This window comes from Betta splendens, chromosome 21 (genome assembly GCF_900634795.4).
Source record: "Betta splendens chromosome 21, fBetSpl5.4, whole genome shotgun sequence".
Taxonomy (NCBI): Eukaryota; Metazoa; Chordata; class Actinopteri; order Anabantiformes; family Osphronemidae; genus Betta; species Betta splendens.
The window spans coordinates 3,419,345-3,443,479 of NC_040899.1; the positions used below are offsets into that span (position 1 = coordinate 3,419,345).

The 24,135-nt window shown below is 50.4% G+C and overlaps 2 protein-coding genes across 9 annotated transcripts in view; both read right to left on the bottom strand.

Moving 5' to 3' along the window:
• tbx15 (T-box transcription factor 15) lies at positions 1-23,658 on the bottom strand. 4 transcript variants are annotated; one of them, XM_041068989.1, is made up of 10 exons: positions 23,521-23,658; positions 23,161-23,276; positions 19,611-20,176; positions 14,189-14,396; positions 12,157-12,258; positions 8,307-8,478; positions 5,633-5,800; positions 5,479-5,543; positions 4,104-4,201; positions 1-1,796 (listed from the first exon to the last, which is right to left on the bottom strand). In XM_041068989.1, the coding sequence occupies exons 4-10, from the start codon at positions 14,278-14,280 to the stop codon at positions 970-972; spliced, it is 1,524 nt and encodes a 507-aa protein (XP_040924923.1). In that variant the 5' UTR covers positions 14,281-14,396; positions 19,611-20,176; positions 23,161-23,276; positions 23,521-23,658; the 3' UTR covers positions 1-969. The 4 variants fall into 4 exon arrangements, with proteins under 4 accessions (XP_040924923.1, XP_028993406.1, XP_055360733.1 ...); XM_029137573.2 differs by lacking the exon at positions 19,611-20,176; XM_055504758.1 differs by lacking the exons at positions 23,161-23,276; positions 23,521-23,658 and having other exon boundaries at positions 19,611-19,784; positions 20,007-21,775.
• The window catches only part of wars2 (tryptophanyl tRNA synthetase 2, mitochondrial), a 35,332-nt gene continuing 34,682 nt past the window's right edge, over positions 23,486-24,135 (bottom strand). For all 5 annotated transcript variants that reach the window (XM_055504762.1, XM_041068996.2, XM_041068994.2 and 2 more), the window contains one exon: positions 23,486-24,103. In XM_055504762.1, the coding sequence (XP_055360737.1) occupies positions 23,655-24,103 (449 nt within the window). In that variant the 3' untranslated portion in view covers positions 23,486-23,654. The remainder of the gene's footprint in view (positions 24,104-24,135) is intronic.

Sequence of the window (24,135 nt, forward strand, 5' to 3'; positions counted from 1 at the left end):
TACATGAAGTAAAGCGTTTATTGAGCTTTTTACGTGCTTGGCACTTGTATTTACATTTTTTTAAATGCCTCAAAAAGAAATACTTTGCTATTTCCCTTTTTCACACATTTCATAACAGAATGGCTGTGAAAATGTTACTGCTCAGTACTTAAATACTCATCTCTATAACACACCACAACATACTTTAATTACTCTATTGCTTCACAACCTTTAAGCTTATGTTATTGATTGCATTTGCCATCTTTTATATATATATATACACATATATATGCCTAAAACTTAATCCACTCAAAAATAGTGAAGTCATTCCAGTTGATGGGGAGACGGGCGGATGAGGCTGTGGAGTCCTGCAGTTGTGAGTCCACGGCGTCATCTCGTGTGTGTGTGTGTGTGTGTGTGTGTGTGTGTGTGTGTGTGTGTGTGTGTGTTTGTGTGTGTGTGTGTGGAGCGGTGACTCATGGACGATCCGTGCAGTTGTCCCCTTCATTCCAGACGCAGAACCTCTGACCTTGTGACCTTTCTAAGACAACACGGCCCGAGCGCCGCGTGAAGCAAGTCTTCAGGGCGAAGATTCTTTGGTTGAATGGCGTCACGACTGGGTGGCTGCAAAGATGAGTCACTTGAAAAGCGTGTTGCAACTATTGCACCATAACGTATCACAACTGATAATCCCTTCTGAGCCAAGGGCTCCTTCATTTCCCTGTTTCCTTCCTCCTTCACTGAGGTTGATTCTTACTGTTAGAGACAGTTAGTCAAGTCGCATCTGTCCGTCTGTTTTATTAATACAATGATAATTAAATAACGTTCTGAATCACCCTGTATTGTTTTGTAAGTAGTGGAGTGTCTTTAATCACAAATGCATGAGATGAAGTCTGTTTCGTTTGTGCCTCAGTCCTTTGGTGGAGAGATTTGCCTCCCAGTCAAAAGACTTTGGATAATACTGAAGACTGTGAGGTTTGATCCCAGTTCCTACACCATGTGCATGGACATCTGAGAGGAGGAGCCGTACTGGCGCCCGTCGCAGGAGGCGCCGCCCTGCTGGCCTCCGGCGGCGTTGCCGATCATGTGCATAGTGTCCATGCTCCCGTTGGAAAGGTACTGGCGCTCGGCGAAGGCCCCGGCAGGGGAGGAGGAGCACAGCAGCCCCCCCTGGGGCTTCTCGGGGCTGGCGGCCAGGCGAGGGGACGTGGGGAAGTTGTATCCGTACAAGTTGTAAGGGTTGTGCAGGGAGAAGGCATTGTAGGAGCCCTGCTGCACGTGGTGGTGGCTCCCGCCGAACATGTGGGCGGAGGAGGGGGGGGATCCAGATGAGGAGGAGGAGGCCGAGCTGGAGCCTCCCCCTGCCTGCATCACATACTGCAGCTGGGAGGCCGGGAAGGAGCCAAGCTGCCCGCCGTAGGCGTCCATCTTGCCCCCAGCGCCGCCGCCGCCGCCCGTCAGGGAGGCGTGAGCGCTGCCCTGCATGCCGGCGGCGATCAGGGAGGAAGTCCTCTGTGGCAGGAAGGACTCGGAGGGCTGGGCGGAGGACACGGCGCCCCCCGCGGCCTGCAGGCGGCCGTAGGAGCTGTCGGCCAGGCCGCCGTAGCCCTGCAGGGCCGCCATGTTGCTGCGGGCGCAGGCTGGGTACTCGCTCAGGCCCAGGTTGCACAGCTGACTCTCCCTGCAGCCCACGTTGAAGGTGTTGGGGGCGAGGTGGAAGGTGGGCGGGGAGCAGGAGGGCGACAGCAGGTGGGCCGCACCGGAGGGGGAGGGGGTCCCCGTGCTGGACGTGGTGGGCGAAGTGCCGGTGCTGCCGCCTAGAAAGGACACGAACAGAAGGAATTACAGAAAACCATCCATGAGTCCTCAACCAAGATGAGATGATGGATTCAAGCACAGGTAAATCTAACGCAGGAGGCTGTTAATCAGTCCCACGTGACGCTAGGACATGGTGGCTCCGCTCAGTTCAAAGACCCTTTGATAGACGCTCATGCATCAGACTGGAGCTGCCAAAAAACGTGTTTCAGAATCAAGCATCAACAATGTACTCTGTATTGATTTAGTGAGAATGTAAGCTGCAGTCTGTGAGCTCATTATTTATCTTACAAAAACATTTGCTGAGAAGCCCTTTTCTTCAGGAGCATTACACATAGTGGAAAAATGACACGCATCACCGGCCTCTACCCCTCGACCTCCTGTGGAGAGCGGCCAGGAGCAAACAGGATTTCCCCACGGGGAGGAATTAGTCTCCCAGCGCCAGACCTCCACATCCCTTCTGCCCCATGGCAGCTCAGCAGCAGCGTCCAACAGCTGCTTGGACCGCGTACGTGTCCATTTACTCAGCGTTTGTCTTTCAAAGCCCCAAAACCGACCAAGTCATCTGAAGGTTTGGACCCCATTCCTGCTCGCTGTCACGTCTTCAAAGCCTGAGCAGACAGAAGCAGCTCATTTCCCAGTGGCCCACGTGCTCCCAGTCAGACCAATAAACTGGGTTATGAATCCACCTGTGGCCAAGTTAAGAAAACCCTCTGAAACAAAGGACCTTCTCTAACTCCAACCTTCAGACTAATTGGTGTTTGAGACCGTGAACCGTATCGTGAAATATGTTGCTGTGTGTGGAGATGAATGTGGGCTGGTCAACAGAGACGTCCAGGTCTTTACTCAAAAAGCCACAAGCCCCGAGTTCAGACATGCACTATGTGGGTTCAACTGTAAGGAGAACGGGGGAGAACATATATGTTATGGCACAGATTGCATCAAGGCAGTCCAAGCCTCTCAGAGTGAAATGATAGCTGTGGGATATCAGTCACATATTTCTCTATTAATGAGAATTTGGCCGCGGTTCATCTTGCTGTTGGAGAAATTCGGTTTGAAAGTGGAATGAGGAGGAAGCATAACTAAATAATCCAGCACTCGCTTGGCTGGGGTTCTGATTTTGCACCATATGCCTTCGATAATATCGCTGCGGCGCTCCGCTCTGCTAAAGATGAGGGGGGAGGTGGGGGAGGGAGGGAGGGAGGGCGAGGGGAGATCAAGAGGAGAGAGACGTACGGTACACGAGGCCGATGGGCGGTGATGTCATGTTTTCCTCTGGGTCGGGGCTGCGGGCGCTTGATGCTGAGGGAGCGCTGATTACTGACGCTGCTGCCACGAGGGCGGAGCTCCGCCGGGTCCGTGAGGGGTGACGCAGGGTTCAGGAGCTTTTAATTAAATCCCAGTCACCTTGGAGGACTTTTGATGATAACAAACACGTGTGGCCTCACGGCGGACAGCCGGCGTCACGTCATCCTGACCTCTGGAGGCGTCGCGCTCAGAGCCGGCGAGGAAGCGGGCCGGTGCCGGCGCCGGCGCCGGAGCCGGAGCCGGAGCAAAGGGAGCGGCCCGAGAGCCGCGGGCTTTGTTTACCCACTCTTTCAGCGGCTGCGTGTGATGTGAGGAGTTCACCGGACGGAGTCGGACCGGCCGAGCAGCGGAGCGGACGCAGGGAGAGTTCAGCCCGGGACAGAACCGACGCTCAGCACCCCAGAGGCACCGCCTACATGCTTTAATTGAGCAGGTCGTTACTGACGCTTACATAAATAAAGAGAAACCGGAGAAGGATGAGGAAACGACGGAGTGGCTGAGCTCGAACACGACCTGGGTTTCATCAGTCAGAGGAGCCAGACAGAAAACTCGTGTTTGACCCGTTTGACTGGAGGTCGTAGCACCTGTTGAATTCTGTCCACGTATAAAAATATGAGGCAATCGGACTGTAGTTTTATGGAAGCGCACTTTTCTATGGAGCCGTTATTTAAGGGAGCCAGAAGTGGGCGCTCACTTCTTCCGCCTCTAATCACGAGTCGTCCATTAAGGGATGAGCAGCAGGTGCGTCTGTGCACGAGGCTTCCTGTGCGTGTCAGCATCACAGCAGCCGCGAGGAGGAGACGCGAGCAGCACGAGAGTCTGGGAAAGGTTATGGAGGCGTTCAAAACAATGCGGACCCAACGATGTACAGTGAGAACGAGCAACAAGTGGAGGCAATTAAAGGCAGCTGCAACTCCAACACGAGCGCAGACCGTGCAGGCGTCGGCGCCGCGGGTCCAGACGGACGCTCAGCTGATCAGAGGTCTGATGCGACGACTCACCTTGCTGTTTCTGCATGTTGGTGAAGTCTTCAAACGTGAGGGTCCTGACAGGAGGTCTCCAGAAGGCATAGGTCTCCATGATGGCCTCCAGACCGGTTCTGATGGGAGAACCCAGGAGAGAGCGTTCAGAGGAACAGAGGGCAGAACTGATGTCTGAAAAAGTCCGACACGACGTCACCAATGGAACCGCACGTTCAAACCAAGGCTCTGCCATAAACTGCACTAGTACATGAAGTTATTACTGTGTAACAGTGTTTGGAGGGAAGTGGTTTATATGAACAGCCATAAAGCGTGTGTGTAGGTGTGACAGGAGGAGGAGGCGGCAGAAACAGAGGCTGCATCTCAGCTTCTGCTCAGAGAGAGCGGCGGTGAAGTCAGACTGCGTCGGACGGAAACCGGCGCCGCTGTGAAAGGACCCGCTTTCACAGTGCACATAAATCTGGGTCTGGACTGGAGTTCAGGCCCAGCTGCACCTCAACCTGTCTCAACCTGAAGCCGCACCCGCGTCTCCTCCGGCCGCGTCCTCCGGGCGGCGGCGGCTCATTAGCGCTCAGCGCTAATCGGCCCGGCGTCACTGCGCTCATTCATACAGTGGCGCCGCCGAGGGACCGAAGCACAACAAACGAGCCGTGTCCCTCCGCCTCAGAGCCGGGACTAATTTACAGGCTGACATTAAAACAGGCCATGCTTCATGTAGGAATCAGCAGCTCCGATCCGACCTTTAAAAGGCACTTGACTGAGTGATGGAACAAACGCTAGAGACAACGTTGAGTTCCTCAGGTTCTGGGTCAGAACCTTCCAAGGGGTTTTTAAGCAGACAGACGAGTTATCGCTGCAGAGACTCGCAGGCAAACAAACCCCAACGGGGACTGAAATGAGTGAGGATAAAATCATTTTCTCTCCCCTGACAAGATCTCTCACTCTCCGTTATCTTTTCATCTGCAGCGTTCCTGCAATGAAATTCTAATGCCAGTTCATAAATCAAACAGTCTATTGTTTGGAAAACGAAAAAAGATGTCTCAAATATCTGTGCGCCAATAATGCAGACCAGATGAGGGGCTGCTTTCATGTGCGGAGGGGTCTGCACACCCACCACCACAGACCTTATATATGATAATTCAGACACTGAGACGGAGGAAGAGGAAGGGGGGCGAGAGAGGGGGGGAGAGAGAGCGCGGCCGCAGAACAGCAGAGCCCAACGAGCCTGTGACCGTGTGCGTGTCAGAACCACACGCGTGTGCAGACGTACACGTGTCCGTGGTTCTGACAGCTTCTCATCACGTCCCTGCATCTCAGCCTGAAACAGGCCAGAACTGTGCGCTGAGCGGTTGATGGTTATTTCACGGCTGTAGCTCTTTGCTCGTCTCTGCTCTACCTGTTTCTGCCTGAGTCTCTGAATCCTTTGGCGAACGGGTTGCGATCGATCTTTAGTCTTGTGATCTGCAAAGAGAAAACAATAAGAGGCTTTGAACTGGTTCAGCTGTTCCTCAGATCAGAGTTAGTTCCGGGTGAGGCGGCGCTGATGCTACCTGCTGGTTCTGGTAGGCGGTGACGGTGGTGAACACGGTCTCTGGGAAGCTGAAGGTCTTCACTCCTTCGCCGCTGGGCACCGGCTTGTTTGGAGACAGGTCGCTGCTGAAGTCCTTTCTGATGACGTGAACGCGAGGCTGATACTTGTGCATGGAGTGGAGGATGATCTGGAAAAGACAGGGACGGGAGGTCGGACCGGGTCGGGCTCCTCGGACTTTTAGTGTGTAATTGAGAAACTGCACAGATGATTGGACTCAGCCTCACAGAAACGCTTGGGTTCTGCGCCGTCACCTCTACACTCTAAACCCACACGGAGCTGCGTCGGGTTGGTGGCGCTGGGCGGAGACAGGGTCCCGGCGCCGAGCTGGGGATTAGTTCACAGCAGAGCGGAGGCGTCAGACGGGTCGGCCCACTTGGCCTCAGGCCTCGGTCTGCTCCTCATTAACGTGAGGGTGAGAAAACCTCCCCCAGAGTCCGCCACAGCCGGGGGTCACACAAACCGGGCCCACGGGTCACACACGCATTAACTACAAGGCTGGTTCTGAGCGAGGCCATCCGGGTTCTACGCGCTGCTCAGAGGTCACCTGCCGCTGAAGGCAGCGGAGGAGAAAGCAGGCGTGTGAGCAGCTCCACCCGCATCCTGTGGTTTGAACAGTCCACGAGGACCTGAAGCAAAGCACAGCAAAGCTTCCGGCGGCGGTTACGCGTTGGACACGCGGGCGGCGCCGAGCGGAGCTGAGGCGCTCACACGCCGTTTTCATCTGCTGGAAGCTGAGGGCCCGTAAAAAACATCTGGACAATCACAACAAGGAGACACCGACACATCTGTCACACGACTGCATCAACTCCAACGGTGAAGTCTGGATTCATCAGGCGCCCAAAAATATTTGGTGATAAAACCAATTAATCAGTGTGTGAACTCCAGTCACTGCCTGTGTTGTGGAGGAGGACGTTGCGGTCGCCACGGCAACGTGAGCCACAACGTCATCCACGTTAGTCAGAACAGGAGGAAAGCAGGCAAATGCCTAAAGCACTGACCAGAGGAGGCCAGAACGAATCTGTCACGAAGGGACGGGTCGTTAGCAGCAGAGCGGCCGCTCCGGTCCGGTCTGGTCCGGTCCGGTCCAGTCCGACCGTTTATGGGCTTTTCCCACAGACACGATACGTCCCACAGACAGCCAGCGCACATCATCACATCCTGGTTGTACCGTGTCCTGTGAGGATGAGGGTTCTGCTCTGTCATTTACAACAACCAGAGAAGTGAGAAACGCTGCTGCTCCTCATCTTTTGTGTCTATTCAATCTTCTGCTCATACTTTTTATTAAAGATGGGGATTTTTCCTCCCACACACATTCATGCCAACGGCCCCCGCTGCAGTGAAAGGGTCTGATGTGCTTCTAATTAAATCAGTCCCTCGTAATTAAGGCCACGTTTTAGGAGCGATAACGTGTTTTGTGTGTAAAGCTTAATAATCTGCACCAGTTCTAGTTCGCTTCGCTTCGAGGCGACAGTTCGATTTTTATTTCATGGAAAAACTCTGTCCATGAACTCTGTGACCTCCTGAAATAGTTCAAGGCTTCTTTTTATTTTAGTCATTGAAGAAAAAGAAAATAACACATGTAATTATACACTCGAAGCTGGATGCTTTATTTGGAGAAGCTGCTTTCTGTCGACGGGTGGAGGCGCTGTTGGTCGGACAACAAACACGCAGCTTCTACACAGACGACGCTTCTGTTGCACACGGTGACGTCTGATCTGTGATTCACCACACGCGCTGTCTGTTTCTGATGAGGCAGACGTTTTCACGCCGCCACCAGTCAGGAGGCCGAGCGAGAAGCGCTGAGGTTTCCCACACAGGAAGCTGCAGGGTCCGTTTCCTCTGGCCTCGAAACGCGGAGACAAGGCCTTTAAGGCGAGAGCCTCGCTCCCCTCCTCGCAGGAGGCCGTGCACGTGAACCGTGCACGTGAACCGCCACCCGCCAACGCTCCTGTGCTAATACATGTGTCACCACGGAGCTGATGTGATCATCTGCAGAGCGGCGGCGCAGCAGGAACCTGCCAGGACCTCGCAGCTCGCCGTGACCGGGCGCCGCGATCCGGATCCGGGCGCCGCGATCCGGATCCGGGCGCCGCGATCCGGATCCGGGCGCCGCGATCCGGATCCGGGTGCCCGGATCCGGATCGCGGCGCCCGGTCACGGCGAGCTGCGAGGTCCTGGCATCCGGGCGCCGCGATCCTTCACTGCACCACCTCTCTGCTCATTTCATTATCACATTTAGACATCAGTGACATATGCAGAGCAATGCTACTAATAAGTGGGAAAGCCACAGAGCCCGTTTGGAGCAGCCCAGGACCAATCCGAGCCCTGCTGGAGCTCACCACCTCCGTTCCTGCCTGCATCCACGCAGGCCAGTAAATCACAGCCGTGCGGTCAGGCCTGCGTTTGAGCCCAGTGCTGTGGCTGCTGCAGCGCTCCACAAATCAAATGCAGCCATTAAGTGCTTCACTACTAAATGCTTTACGCAGCCATGGAGGGAATTAATAAGGTGCATTAAAAGAAGGGCGCAGGTTCAAATCCCAGGCCGCTGATGTCTTCTTAACTGGTGGACAAACCTGACGTTCAAAATGAGAGGAGTCAGAGTGGGAGTCACAGCGGCAGCGAGCGTCTCTTACGTGTCCCTGGTCGTCCAGCTCGTTGTTGGTGAGCTTGAGCTTGTCGAAGCTGACCACCTGCCGCATCCACGTGTCCCCGGACGCCAGGGAGTCGGGGTGGATGTAGACGCGCGGCGGCACCGGGGAGTCTGCGTTTCCTGCCACCATCCACTTGGAGCTGTGGTACACGTACCTTAAAGACAAGACAGGGAGGCTCAGTCACAACGAGCCCAGCACACCTTCCTCCGCTCCAGGTCCACTGGGCAGACGCTCCCTATGGCTCATCTCACTGACTCCAGGCCGGAGCGTCTCTGCTTCGCTCCAAACACTCGGCCACGTTGCCACAACACCGGCCGTTAAGACTCCTCTCGTTTCTTCATTGTGCTTGAAATTTCTAACGAGCGACATAAAGTATTCCACATGCAGTCACACGCTGGGCTGCATACTTTCAATTAGGCAGAGCCATAATATTTGATGACGTAGTGCGTGAGTCTGAGGGCAGTGGGGCGTCCCGGTCATTAAACAGCAAGGAGAGAGAGAGAGAAGTGGTTTCTGTAGCGTATCCAGCCTGAAATACATAGAAATAGTAGGAAGTGAAAGACGAGATTAAATAGAAGAAGTGAAATCATAGAGGCACAGTCAGATTAAAAGAAAGGTGGAAGGACAGAGGAAGAGGAGGGAGAGAGAGAGCCACGGGTGGGCGAGCGAGCCAGAGAATGAGTGTGAGAGGGAGAGTGTGACGCACAGATGTTTGCCTTTAGTTCTGGCCCTGCACTCACTCCAAAGTGTTTTATCTGCAGCATCTCTGCCAGAGTCATCACTCACTCCTGAAACATGGACAAAAGTCTCATTTGGTCCTTTTGTTAGAGCCTCAAAAGGCTGCACCACCCGTCACACACACAAACTCATAAACCCTAAGTATAAGCGCACTCAAATACGAACCAGAAACACGCACTCAGCCTCCTCCCGCCACAGAAAAACACGGCAAACACAATGCGCAGGTTTAAAAAAGCTGCAGGGCGTCGCACACCCTGTGGACCAGCACGCCTGCGATGCGTTCAGGGCCATCCAGCCAACCGGGCGCTGCGGCGTGGACCAGCACGCCCGCGATGCATTCAGGGCCATCCAGCCAACCGGGCGCTGGGGCGTGGACCAGCACGCCCGGGGTGCGTTCAGGGCCATCCAGCCAACCGGGCGCTGCGGCGTGGACCAGCACCCCCGCGGTGCGTTCAGGGCCATCCAGCCAACCGGGCGCTGCAGGTGCAGCGTCGCTGGGATCAGTCTAAGGTCACAGTGATCTGGACGAGGTGATTCTGCAGCAGCCACATGCTGAGAAGCCCTAAAAGGCCCGTTTGGACTCGGTTCCGTTTGTGTGTTACTGTATTGTGTTTTATCATTTTGTCATCTCTCCAAACAAAGACTGAAGTCAGCTGTGAGCGTCAACTCAGTACCCCCTAAGAATGTTCACTAACTGAGATGTCTCTGTGTCCTCTGTGTGTGTGTGTGTGTGTGTGTGTGTGTGTGTGTGTGTGTGCATTTAAGCCACCAGGAAATAAGTGTTAAACCTACAACGAGCAGCATTAAACTACCTGTCACACACTTCTACCAAGCCTTCACCCGCGGCTCTGACCTTTGACCTCCACTCATACATTTCAATGCATTGGCTGCAGGCGTCTGTCATTTCCTGCTTGGAGTTACGCTCAGCAAAGCAGGGAAAGTGTGAGGGAACAAGGAGACTTCAGCCCCAAAACAGGACTGGAAATCTGATTAGCCGCCTCGCTTTCATCTCCCTAAATCTGACATCTGGCACCGGCACCGTCAATAAAGGCTGGACTTTATGTGACACTGGGACCGGACACATGGGGACCAGCGGAGCGAGGGGGGGGGGGGTCCGAGCCCATCAGCCGACAGTCCGAGTCCACCTCCGTTCCCCACAGAGATGAAGCCAGCGCCATTAAAACCACAGGACGCACGACAAACAGAGCAATGACCACGACGCCCTCATCAGACGCCAACGTTATGCGTCAGGAAGACATTAAAGCTGCACAAGCTATTTTCTGTTTATTGGTTCATGCGATCAATGAGCCAAGTCCTGACTGTCCACATGAAAGCAGGCGACGTTTAACGAGAATCTCCTACACACAGATTTCCAGGCCCACATCTCCCCAGGACTGAGACAGCAGTGACGGATCCCAGCTCTGTCTGCACAGCTCCGTGGTAAATTCCAGAGCCAGCACCAAAATCCTATTTAATTTTACAAGTTCTTCTGGCCTCTAAAATCCTCCATCATGTCTTGGTTCCCGGCGGGGGACGAGCAGAGGTGTGAGGGCAGGGCGGAGGCACACGCTCACAGGTTAGGTTCTAGTTCTGATGAACGGCCTAATGAGGAGGCGAAAACGCTCCTCTGAGCCGCGCTCACGTTTTAATCTGAAACTCATTCTCACATCGCGACACATGGAAACAAAACCAGCTCCCTTGTAAACTCGCTTCGTGCCATTTGATTTGCTCTTTGAAATATGCTCAGCATCTGCCAAGAGGCACACACACACACACACACACACACAGCAAACAAGCCGTTACACAACTTTCACGTCTCCGTGCTACTAAGTTTAGATGCAAAACCCCATCATGATAATGAGTGATTATTAATTAACATAACTATTCCTACATTTAACTTTAAACAATGGATCATATTTGCTCTAATTCCAGGTTTAGTGCAGTGTTTATCATTAATTTACTTCTGTTTATGTTTGAAAACCTTGTTTCCACATCTTTGGCCAGAACCTATAAAACGTGGGCCACACGGCGCCGCTGGCGGACGTCTGCTTTGTGTGACCGACCCAAACGGACCCAAACGGACCCAAGTGGGCTCCACTTTACGGAGCCGGAGGGTTCGAGCAGCAGCAGCACAGCTGGATTAGCCACATTATCGCTTCAGCGTCGCACACAGCGGCCTGTGAGACACACTGAACAGGTAAACGCACACAGACGTGTGCATTTCCAGGTTTTCCCATTCTGTCACTAGAGCCGAGCGCTGGCTGATCCCATTTGCCGGCCGTGCTGCTCCGCCAGCGCGATGATGAATACATTTCAATCTTGTCCCTCTGGCTCGGACTTCAGGGACCAGCGCTGCGGGCCAGAATATCAGTCTTATTGCATATCCAGAGAGATCCATCACGCACAAGCGTTCCTGCAGCACACGCACACTTTAATCACTTTCACGTCACTGATGTAAATGATGGGAAGAACTAGGTTTTATGTGCTGCTGAGAAAAACCCAGCTTTGAAAAATCTGTATAATATTTGGCTTCTTTCCAATTCCAGTTAGGTTTGAGTCCAACATTAGAGGTGGCGTGAAGATGAGGACGGTCCAACTGGGTCAGAATGTCAGACGCCACTGGAGGCCGATCCAGGAAAACGCCGCTGCGTGTCCAGCAGCGCATGCATCTGCATCAGACGGGCTTATTACACACAGCTGTGCATTCATTATCAGACCTTCTGAGTTTCTCAGTCTGCAGTCGCTAAAAGCTGTCTTTCTGTGCAGCATCTGTGCTTTTGACACTTTTTTTCATGCCATTGAAAAAAATTTTTACAATTAGTCAGCATTTTCACCGCAGTTTAATTCTTGTTGTGGCTGAAAAGCCTCTGAAGCAGAATGAAGACCATCATGGGACATTAAACGCCCCACTGAAACCCAAAAGAATGACATCTTTCTGGCTTAGCAGCGGTTTGGTGGAGAAACTCTGGGACACATTTCTGCCTTTGGAAGGAGCCGAACGACAATGGCCAGAAGCGCAGTGATGAATTAATGTGAATCCTGTTTTCTGGAGCTGAGGCTGCTCTCTCGCCTGGTGAGCACTGTGTGTCGGTACCTGTATCTCTTGTTGTCCACAGGCACGATGTCCATGGCGATGTAATACTGCTGGTGAGGGTCCAGACCTGCGATCTTCACACGCATGGCAGGAAACATCCTCCTGAATGAGAGAAACAATCACATTAAAAGGCTGGATAAATTATTAATCTGACAAACAAAACTACATATTAGCAAATATGGGAATATAATGATATTAAACAAACTCTTTGGTGAGTCTTTTAGCATCAGGTCAACTTTTTAGAAGCTCCTAAAATCCTGACTAACAATTAAAATTTCCTTATGTGTAAAGTCCTGCTCATCATTAAACCAAGTGATTTTTCTGACTGCTCCTCTGCACATTTTTCTCTCTCTCGGTTCGTATGTGATGAAGCACTGTTAATTATGAGGCACGCACAGTCCAGCGCTGAGGCGTCTCCACGGAGCTGCGCTCATCAACCCGCGCACGTCAGACGCGGACGCGTGTTTTCTAGCGGAGGAGGAATCTTTGCTGGATCTGTGAGATGAGGAGACGTGATGCGCTGTTGTCATTTGAACGACTTCCGGCAGCTCCGAGGGGAGTTATTGTGCAGATGCACGATTCAAAGAGCGGGTTTGATTTTCATCAGCTTCACAGTAACTGTGTGTGAGGACTTGGTGAAAACCGTCCATCCAGGCCTGCTCTCTGATTTTAAGCCTGCTTTTAAAGTTTTAGTTTGTTTGATTTATTCTATTTATTTAAAAATAATTGTCCAGATCAGAGGCGTTTCCCTTTTTCCCCAGACTTAATTAAAAAAAATATTTTTTTAAAAAAGATTTTTTCTGCCTATTTGCTTCTATTCGTTACACATGTGTGTTTTTATTGTAGTGGTTTTATTTTGTATCGTTGCGTCATCTCGCTGTGACCTCTGACCCCGGCACTGGAGGAATTTAGGATTACTCTGCTCACGAGCGCTTAATTGTCTCATCATCATTTTGGGCCAATCTGATTTAGCCTGTCGTAATATCTCAGTCAGGCCCTCGGTTTTGATCCTGCAAACCTAAACTGATGCAAAGCTCATAAAAGTACAGCGTAAAAGGGGAAAACGGCTCCAATATTAAATAAAACGGCCTGTATATGGAGAATGAGACGTTTTAACCTAATTCCTCGTTTTGCACTTCAAAAGCTGCATTTTCCTTTTTCATTTAAAGGTCGTAAATCCGGCGCGGACTAATGAGGAGAGGCCCGTTCTCCTGCTTCCCTTCCCGTCGGGGTTTATGGGCTTATTATGAGCAGGCCGTGAAGGGCACACGGCGACGGTCGTGTCCGCCTTCACTCTGCTTCAGCGCACACTGATGGCTGCGCTATTTATGAGCTGATTATCAATTTAAACCCAATTCATAAAAAGAACCAGGTAGAGTCTGCAACGAGTAGAAAACCGCAGAAAATGAATGAAATATGTTTTAAAGGTTCAAGCAAACGAACAAAGTACGAGGTTTAATAAACTTGAATCATACATCACTATAAATCTAGATGCTTTAAACCTGATCCGCTTTGCGCCAAATTAATATATAAGCAATTAAATTATAATTACAATATTCTGGTATTTTTAAACTCGAAAAGTATTTTAAAAAATAGGAAACGTTTTACTGCATTTAAACCCTTTGGCCTAATAAGGTCCGAACGACAATAAAGAGGTTATTGTCGCTTAATCCACTCGATGTGAGATGTGGGAGAAAAGAGCGGCCCTCGATGCGCGGTGCAGTGGAGCAAAACGCGGAGAAAAGCTCCTCCTGGGTCAAACGGTGATCACGTTAATTAGAGGCAGCTTTTTCTGCGTGTGTGTCTGTGTGTGTGTCTGTGTGTGAGGACGTGTGTCAGAAGCTGTCGTTTACGGAGAATAATTCCCGGGTTTTACACGGTTGTTTGCAACACGTAATGGAAAAAAAACGATTTCTGTTTTTCGCAAAAGTTTGCCTTTTACGCACAGTTGGCGCACAGACCGTCTGCGCCATAACTCCACTGCAGAGCTGCACGTTCACCTCCGGAGCAGCTGTGCGCGCGTGCCACCCACCTGCCCGCCTTGGTGATGATCATCTCCGTGCCGATGTCGTGGAAGCGCTTCCACAGGTCCGCGCACTGCAGCTCCACCTGGATCTCCTCCATGGAGGCCGCGGGCGACTGGTCGCACGCGCCGGGCGCCAGGTCAGCGGAGGAGCCGAAGGAGCACGACGTCCGCTCAGCCAGACCCTCTCCGTCCGAGCCGGGACTCGCCTCCGAGTCTGAGGGGGAATGGGGGAGATGCTGAGAACGCAGCTCTCAAACAGTGGGATTAATGCGCTCCGGGCTGTGCAGGAAACTTGGCGCAGTTCTCTGCGCTGCCTCCCAGTCACCTGCGCTGCGCTGCGCAGCCTGGAGAGAGGCGGACGCGCTTGGCTCGCGCGCCCAGCTCGTCATGGAGCTCTGGGCTGAAGTCAAAAGCAGAGTAAATGTTGCGTGAAACCTTTGAAATGCGATGTAGAAAATATTAAAATGTTCAGCGAGGCCACACAATGAAGAATTCCGAAGGGAAACGTTCTGCAAATGAAGGTTCCCCTCAAACGCTCCTCCTGGACACACTTTTACAGACCGACCATTCAGAGCCATCAGCACAGGCGATTAAACGGTTCCCAGCAGAACCGAACCTCGTCCAGACCTACAGGGAGGTTCCGCCCGTCTGGGCTGCGACTCCCAGACACCACGCACTGACCTCAGATCCCTTCACATTAGCTTTATTCACTTCAGTGTAGTTCAGCGGCCTCGACCCAGAGCGGACGGGACAAAACACTGTAGGAACGCATTCACCACCAAACGACAGCGCTTCTCCAACATGAAGCTGCAGATTAGAAATTAAACAGCAATCTGAATCCAAGATGCTTTTATGCAACACTAACAAGCTAATTATTCCTCCACACTCTGACCTTTAAATTAGTTTCCACCTTTATCGTGGTATTTAAAATATTTGTCACAGAGCGTCATTGCTCCTTTTCCAGATGAGCTCAGAGGTTCAACACACGACGACTCCCTTTTCACTTTTCTCAGAGTCCGTTTAAAGCTGAAAATCATACACGCCCCAACACCAACCAAAAAAAATAGAATCCAATAATGTATTATTTATTGGGGGCTTTGACACGAGGAGGTCGACTTGGCAGACAGGGCCACACAAATATGGTTATGCAAATGCGAAGCTGCTGAGAGACTGGACCGAGTCCCAGGTGAAACCGCTGCGCTGCCTGGAAACCAGCGCACAAAGACAGGAGACGCAGACCGGGGGGGGGGGGTCGGTGCTCGTCGGGCGCCCCTCGCCCTCTATGACATCATTACACGCTGCTGGTGTCCACGGAAAGGGGCAAATCACGTGCATTCCGCACTGTTACAGCGTCCTGATCAGCTGGGACCCACGAGGTCCCATCAAACACGACATTCCATTTTTTCTCAATATGTTTATTTGATATTTTTATCATTTGTTGCAGCCTCACTTCACACGTTCAGTCTAATTTCCACCAACTTGCTACAACTTTGAACTGGGCTGATGCTGAAACCAGCAGCAAATAACAATGAGGATGAGTCCTGGTCGAATCTGTGTGACTGTTACTTAAATAAGGTTTAGTAAATTCTATTTCAAATAAAAGATAAGGACACTCTTAACGCGACATCTTTGGCATCTGGGCTGAAAATCAATGACTGTCTCCTAAAACGCTGAAAAGCCACATTTAGCAGCTCTATTTCTAAACCAGGATGTCGCAGTGTGAAATGGAGGCGCTCAGAGGAAACGAACGCATTCCAGACAGTAAAAGCGTCTGATTAAATGAGACAATTTGGCAGGAATGTTTGTGAAGCAGAGGAGGAACGGGCCTGTGAGCTTTGGCCTGTCCTCACGCACGGGCCCGTGCACCAGCAGCACCCGGTACCCGGTACCAGCCGGCTCCGACATCAAGCTGAAGCCTCCGAAGCACCAAGAATGTTCGACTGGAGGCACAGCGTCGAGTTTATGTTAAGGTTTTAATTCCAGTTTTATTTCGGTTGCAAAAGTTCAAGCTTCAATTTAAGATTTCAAGCCGAGCGAATAAAAAGTGACGTTTATAGATGAACAAATATTCGCCCATTCAGCTGAACGCTGCTGTGACATGTGCTGTGGTTACCGTCACACACACACACACACACACACACACACACACACACACACACACACACACACACACACACACACACACACACACACACACACACACACACACACACACGATCTGCTCGTGCCAGGTCTCATTAAAATAAGGCCAATTTAAACACGTGATCTGCACGTCCCACTGTCCGGTGACACGAGAGAAAGTGCATGAAGGCAATGAAAGCTCCACCTCGGACCAAGATTTAATAAATCCAATAAATTGATTTAGGGACGCGTCCTCTTGTATTTTAAAAGCTGAACGTTCCAAATTTAGATCAATAAATACTTTTACATCGAGTGACGCTGGTGATGGTTTGATTAACTCTCACTGCAAGTTTAACACACACACACACACACACACACACACACACCAGATACAGATGTTTCAGTGCGGCCCGTGCTTTTAAACACTACACGTTGATTTGATCAAATCCCCAAATTATATTTTTACCTGAAACGCCTCAAAATGTAAAATAATTTTATAGAACACCCTAAAATTAGACGTGCACGTTTGCACTTTTTAAATACTGACTAAACAGACGTTTGTGTAGTGAGGCGGCCCTTTATCAGGGAGACAGACGTTAATAGTTTGCCAGGCGTGAAATCAGCGAGGAACTCAGTCCACGGCGTGAGAGCACCTGTTTCCACCCTGATGGAGAAAATGGAAGCAGTAAAAACCTAAACACCGCTCATATTCACGTCTCCATTTTCTGCCCTCGTCAGTTGACAGCGCCTCAGAGAGTCACTCAGCCTCATTAAAAACTAATATTAAGTGTTTAGATCGTGTTTGTCCAGTGCGCAAATTATGCGTAAAACAGCTTGTAAATGAGCTCGCGTCAGACCTTTAACATTAGGCTCCGCGCGCACCTCCGCCCGTTTCGAACCCCGAGCTGCAGTTGGAGACGTTTTGTGAGGTCCAACAGAACCACGCGTTCTGTGCGAACGTAGGTGCTCAGCGCTCAGTCCGGCTGCTAAAAGCGAGCCTGTGCTCTCCTCAGTCCCGCTCTTGTCCTCGAGGCTAATAAACGTGTTCTACGAGCGGCGGCTTCCAGAGTACAAATAACCCTCCGTTAAGGATTCCTCCGAACCGCATGATCTGACCACAGAGACGCGCTGTTCTCATTAAGACCCGAGCTGGACGGACCTGCCAGAACCCGCCTGCTAATGAGCGGGACCGGACGGGCGGCAACTGGGTCAGTCATCCGCCCACGTGCGCAGAATTTACCTGCGACGGTGGGAATAAAACCTGCCCGCTCTCTGGAATTCAAATAGGTAGAAGGGTTTCAAAGGTTCCACGCGTTTTTTGACCCTTCGCTGCAACAGAGGTTCTGTTTCGCGTCTCTTATTTTGCACATTCACGCTTTAATATCCTCGAGGATTCAAACGGCATCATTCTAACGACACCGTCCTCGTCCTCGTCCTCCAGTCACGCTCATTTTCCCGCTCAGCAGCCGTGCGTCAAGGCTCGGCGCCCCGGGGTCACGCTGCGGGAGGAGCGGGTCTCGGCGTCGGCCTTCACCGTGCGACCGGACGCGGAGCCGCGAAGCTCCGTTCCCGCCTGTACCGACACTCACACGGATGAAACGAGGCCCGTTTCATTCAATATCACAAATGACCGTATTAGATCTGCAGTCGAAATGCCTACGATTAATTATAATGAATATTAAAACTGACTCCTAAACACCGTTTGAACTTAATTACACTGATTTTGCTAATTAAACATTTTAAGTACATTTGACGCCTGAAGCGAAGCGTTGACGTTAAACGTCCTGTGAAGTTGCTTCTCTGCGTCCACGTCCAAAAACTAAAACTGGGCGAATTTAGGTGAAACAGTAAATAGCTACAATTAGTAATAACAGATTCTAGCGTATTTACAGGCAGTGTTACATCTTATAATTCACATATTGTTCAATCACTGAAATCACTTAAAATAATTATTATATGGTTGCTCCTATAACACCTATTATTGCTTAATTAAAGTCGCCTGGTTTAAATAAATACTCCATTTAAAGCACCAGCTTTTGGTTCTTTACGTGTCGTTGTACAGACAGATAAAAATAAACGGCCCTTTTTAAATCAACCTTCTGTTTTCTTTTGCACGTCTGCACAATCAGATTTGTACCCGTTTATATATTTGCGTAACGCAGCTTCCGGGGATGTTGCTGATTAGGTACATTTTTTATAATACAGAACGGAAGCTGCGCGTCATTAAACCTCTGACGTTCTGTTTTACCTTCGAGTCTGCGTCAGGGCGAATTTCTCACAGTCCGAGAAAGAAACCTATTTAATTGAAGGCAAATGAAACGCGTTACACCGGGTCACTTACAGTTCGGTTCCCACCGAGGCCTCCTGCAAAACCCGTCTACACGCTGGCTAATTCAAGTACGATGGGATTCTAACGGTATTAATATTTGACGGTGTCATTCTTTGGTCCCGAGTCAAAACCAGCCACTGCACGAAGCCGGATCTGTTCTGGGTCAGCGAACGACCGGGGCGGTTTTAACGTTCTGTTGGGTCTTTTTCTGCCTGGCCAGCGTGACTGACGTCCACGGACAGGCCTGCGCTCATCCGCTGTGAGCCTGAACACACCACGGGCTGTGAAACGCTTCTCTAAATTCAACATCTCACTCAGTTCGGAACACAAATGCCACGCATCTACACGGAGGCTGCCGAGGTTCCGGCTGCACGCACGGGCGTGGGTTGGGTCACGCCGTGTTTTGACTCGGGACTGTGGGTTCGTGTTGCGCCTCTGATCTAACGGTGACCCGGTGCGGTGCGTGTCTGCAGCACTGACCCGGGTCCATGTCCAGACAGTGCGCCGGGTCCTCCCCGTCCGCGGCGAGGCTCTCCATGGACAACTCCAGCTCCTTCTCCTCCCAGCCCCGGAGCTTCCTCTTCTTGTTGGAGCCGATCAGGGCTTCCACGGAAAAAGCGTGGGCTCTAGAGCTCAGAGCTGCGGCAGATCGCCTCCTCTCACTCATTTCTCTCAAATCCGCCCGATGGGGGACGCGGCAAAAACCCACTCCGTGCGTCCGAGGCGGTGGAGCAAGCAATGAAAAAATGCACACGTCAGTGTTTACAGCGAGGCTCAGACTCACCAAGTGTCCAAAGTAATCCCAGCTCTGACTACAGGCGCCGCGTCAAACCTGTGCGCGCGCACTGCGCCATCCTAGTTGCGCACATCAAGTCCGACAGGATTGATAGTTTTGATGCGGTCTGCCGCTTTCTGCTTCCACTCCGCGTCTGTCTTTTTCTCTTTCTGACCCCTCGCGTCTCTCTGATTGATACTCACTTCTGGAGGAGTTTTTTCCAGGCACAGAGGGCGGCCCCCTCGAGCTCCGACAAAGCCCAGCGACCAATCACGCGCAAGAACCGCGGCTGCAGGGAAGCTTTGGTCCAATGGCAGCAGAGGGAGACGTGCGTCCCGGAGGAGCCGTCATCCGGACTGCAGCAGCCTGATGAACAGCTCCATGTTGGAGCCAACGAGAAACACATTTCAGCTCATTATCTTCTTATTGTTTACGCTTCTAACACAATTGTTGCTATAACACAATAACGTGTTTAAACCGTCAGTTTGCGCTAAATGATCTCTTTTCACATCCGGCAGATTCACGTCTCGTCATCCAGGTGCTGAACCAGGCCCTCACTTCATTATGAACATCCCCGAGGTCAAAGTGCGCTTTCTCACCAGGTCTGAGCTGCAGAGCCCGTCACCGCCACACATCTGCGCAGGACGTGTCGCTGAGCCGCGTCGCGTGGCTCCACCGCCGAGGCGGAACAGGTGGGCGCCTCTGCGACGCACGGCGGCCCGATCAGCGGAGGCAGTGCAGCGGTTCTCCCCGGCTTCACGAGCACTCACTTCAGAAAATACCAATGTTATGTACAATGCATGTTTAGAGCCAACGAAGAGGTTCGGTCAAACCGGTTATTACAAATTTAACTGTGTGAAATTTGTAAGACGTTATTATTAAAATAAAGTCAGCACCAAATATTAGTGAAAATGAAATGATAAAGCAAATCACCATAAACTGAATATGAATACCATATAATAATAGATAATTAATGAAATACGAATCCTTAAAAATCCGTTAAAACGTTGCAAAACACAAACGCATAATTAGAAACTAAAAGTAGAAAATTAAGAAATTAAATTAGACAATTAGAAATACGAATTCAAAAAGTTATTATTTAAAGATTTATTCTCGCCGATGCAAAGCTTTTTTTAAAAACAGCAGCGCTTCACTGATCAGCACTTCAGCCGATTAGAAAATAAAAAGCTCTGCTTTCACGCGAGCGTCGGCGGCTCCGCGTCTGCAGCCGACGGGTCTGAGGCCGCAGCCTCCAAAGGTCAGCGCTGAGCGTCGGCCTCATTGGATCGTTTTCCATTCCGCTGGTGGATTACGTCCGTCAGAGCATCTGAGCCAATTAAACACTTGAAAATTTGATTAATTCAATTAAACAAGCACCTGTCAGAAAAGCGTAGCCACATTAACCCATTAGCGTGGCATCATTTCACGCCACGGCCTGGTCGCGTCGCCGTGGAGACGCGGAGGGGACTTTCCATGTTTCTGCACAGCATCAGACGTTGTTCTAATGTTCCTTTCATTCGAGCTTCAAACAATTAAATTAATACATACGTGTGCTCGCGCCCGTGTGTGTTGAGTGGGACGTGGGGGGTGTCCACGTGGGAGGAAGCTCGTTAAACACCAGCAGTAAAAGCTAAAACCAAACGTTTGCTGTTTACGTCCTAATTATAGCCTGATGGATTTTCTGTGACCCAAAAGTGAACGGTTTGATTCCCTTTGTTTGGTCACGTTCAAATGTTTACTGAGTCAGATATTTTCCTTCATTTCTGAATTCTTGTCCCGAGACGCCCAAACCACGTCAGACTCGCCAATTCCATTGGGTTTCGCCGTTTTTCACCGACTCTCAGACCCACAGCTGAGCGTCTGTGTTCTGACTCCATCCGTCCGGATCAGCGTCTGGGGCTGAAAACCGAGCACGCGGATGGAGCGCGCGGCGGAGCCTGCAGCGGCAGCAGCTCGCGCCTGTCGCAGGCGCTGCGCACTGAACGCGTGCGCAGCCAGACGCACCGCTCGCTGTTCCGTGAACGCAGCAGCACCAAGACGCCGTTTAGGGCGTTGATCGGAACCGTGCATTTACATTTCAAATAGTGTTACTGCGCTGATAAAAAGCAGAAGGTTGGAGATCACCCTGCTTTTTTAAATCCCCTCCACGCTTCAAAGAGGTGCGCGTTGGGACCAAATGAGCAGCAGCGACTCTAGTGCGAAACCTGTAATTGTCATTTCAAGTTTTTGGAGCAATGACTTTTTTATGAAGACGTAAAATCGTTTCATGAATCAAAATAATCTCAAACGACGAACATTTCAGGTAAAGCGATATTAATATTATAAAGTCAATATTTGTATATACATGATTTTCGGTTCTACACTACTGATTCATTTGATGACGTCAGTGTATTTTTTCCGCAGTATTTATTCCTATAACCTTTATTTGCACACTTGGCGTCTGGGCCACGATGCTCCAGGAAAAAGGCGCAACGATCCTTTAATAATTATCACAGCTGAAGTTCTCAGGAGTCGAAGGTCAGATATTACAGCGATGCCTTTTAATTTTATATTTATCAGTCAAAGCTGCTGAGATGTTAACGCTGCAAGGCCAATGGGAGTTTTACAATTAATATTTATGCGCGGATATTTTAAATTTCAGGTCTATGAAAATGTGTGAGACGTTAAATCGTAAATTCTGTATTATTGAATAATAAAACTATTGGATGAATTTGATTTTTGGTCGCTGCAGGTACAGTTAATTTTCTACATCAATAAAACATTGTTTCTTATTTTTTAAGTAGTTTCCATTTTTTGAAAAAACGATTTATTACAACTCTATTAAAGTTTTTACTCCTGCGCGTAAAACGGTTCAGTGACGGGGTGGCTTTGAAATTAAAGAGCAGTCAAATGACGAGGTGTCACTCTGAAAACAAAACCACGTTATTAGTTCCACGCATCAGGCCCAGGTACCGGTGCTGTGCGCACGTGCACCCATATTTCCGTCCACACTCAGTCAGCTGATCATACAAAAAACAGAAGAGGCGCGAGCGCTGGCTCTGCTCCGCAGTGAGTCCAGGAAGCAGCGGCGGCAGAGGCGTCTCTGCACCAGTAATGCATGACTTCCTCCGTGAGTGACACCTCCAGCAACGGCTGGTCTGCGGGGCTTTACACCCTGAACCCTAGGCTCGAGCTAAAGGTGAAACCCCTTTTGCATTATTAATTCTGCCCTACAGTTAGAGACGCTGCATGACAGCGGGTTGCTCGATAAAAGTGGCCCAGTCGGTTCATTGAGCCTGAACTTTGAGACTAAACCTTGTTAGAGGCATCGGGCATCGAAGGCCAGCCCACCTAAGGTTCAAGAGAATTTTACATTTAGCTCATGTTGAATTTCAAAAAAGGTCACGAAAAAAAGAGTCAGGCAGTGAAACAGGGTTGATGGAAAAAACAAGACACCAAAACGAAGAAGGAAAAGGAAACAAAGGAAGAATGTGAAAATGAAATTTAGACTAAATAAGGTGATTAAAATAACTTAATGCAGTTACACATCACAGGAAGGTGACGTTTACCTGCATTTGTGTAGTTACTGTAACATGCAGCCTTTGTTGTGATCATGTCAAAGTGTCTGCATGAAAAAAAGGCTTAATATTAAACTTAAATATTAAAGGTGAGTGTGTGAGTGCTGACACCTGCTTGTACAGTGTGAGCTTTAAAATGATCCATTTACATTCAACAAGTATGCAAATAAAACTAAAAACAGCACCCTCCTCTCACCAGGTTTAAGGCTTTACCGTTGAACTTAAGGGGAGTCTTGAGGAGGAACGACACTGTGCCTGTGTGCAGTTTGGTCCTGATGCAGTCGAGGCAGTAAACAGTCACCTTCATCTGATCTAAAGGAAAACGAAACCCTAAATCACGCCACTTGTTAAAATAAAACCTGCATTTGTTCTGTCTGAATCGTCATCTGTTGCTCTTCATTTAAAAGAATCTAATCTGATTCAATCTAGATATAAAATATTTTGAGCTGCTGGTCTCAACACATTCTGGGGCCTAAAACATATTAGAACAAACAAATAAACATAATTTAAAAAGGTGAACATTATATCGTTGAATAAAAATATTTTATTACAAAACCTCAACCAACAACCCAGGAATCCGGTTCCAGTCCAGTTTTTAGGCTCTATATCCTTGGATGATGCAGAAATGTGACCAGCCTTTGGACAAACATCAGGCATCAGCAGTGAGTTCGTTTCCAGCCTCGCTGCCTCTCAGCAGAACCCCACGCGCTGCTGGACCTCTCTGAGGACGGGTGCCGCCAGCTCCCGAGCCCGGCGCGTGCCCTGGAGCAGCACTTCCTGCAGATGAGCCGGGTCAGACCTCAGCCTCTGGAGCTCCTGTCCAATGGGAGTCAGCCTCTGGACCACGGCGTCGCTCACCAGCTTCTTGTAGCCGCCCGTATCCAAACCTCTGGCCTGCTGCACCGCCGCCTCCACCGTGATCTGGGCCACGGCGGCGTGGATCGTGACCAGGTTGGACACGCCGGGACGCGTCTGGGGGTCAAACGTGACCTCGGAGGTGAAGTCGGTGACGGCGCGGCGGATCTTCAGGGCGATGTCATCAGCAGAGTCTGTGATGGTAATGGTGGCCATGGTTTGGGGGTCGGACTTGGACATTTTGGCAGAAGGGTCACGGAGGGATTTGACCTTTTGTGTGGAGCCTGTTGAATAAAAACAACCTGAAGATTAACGG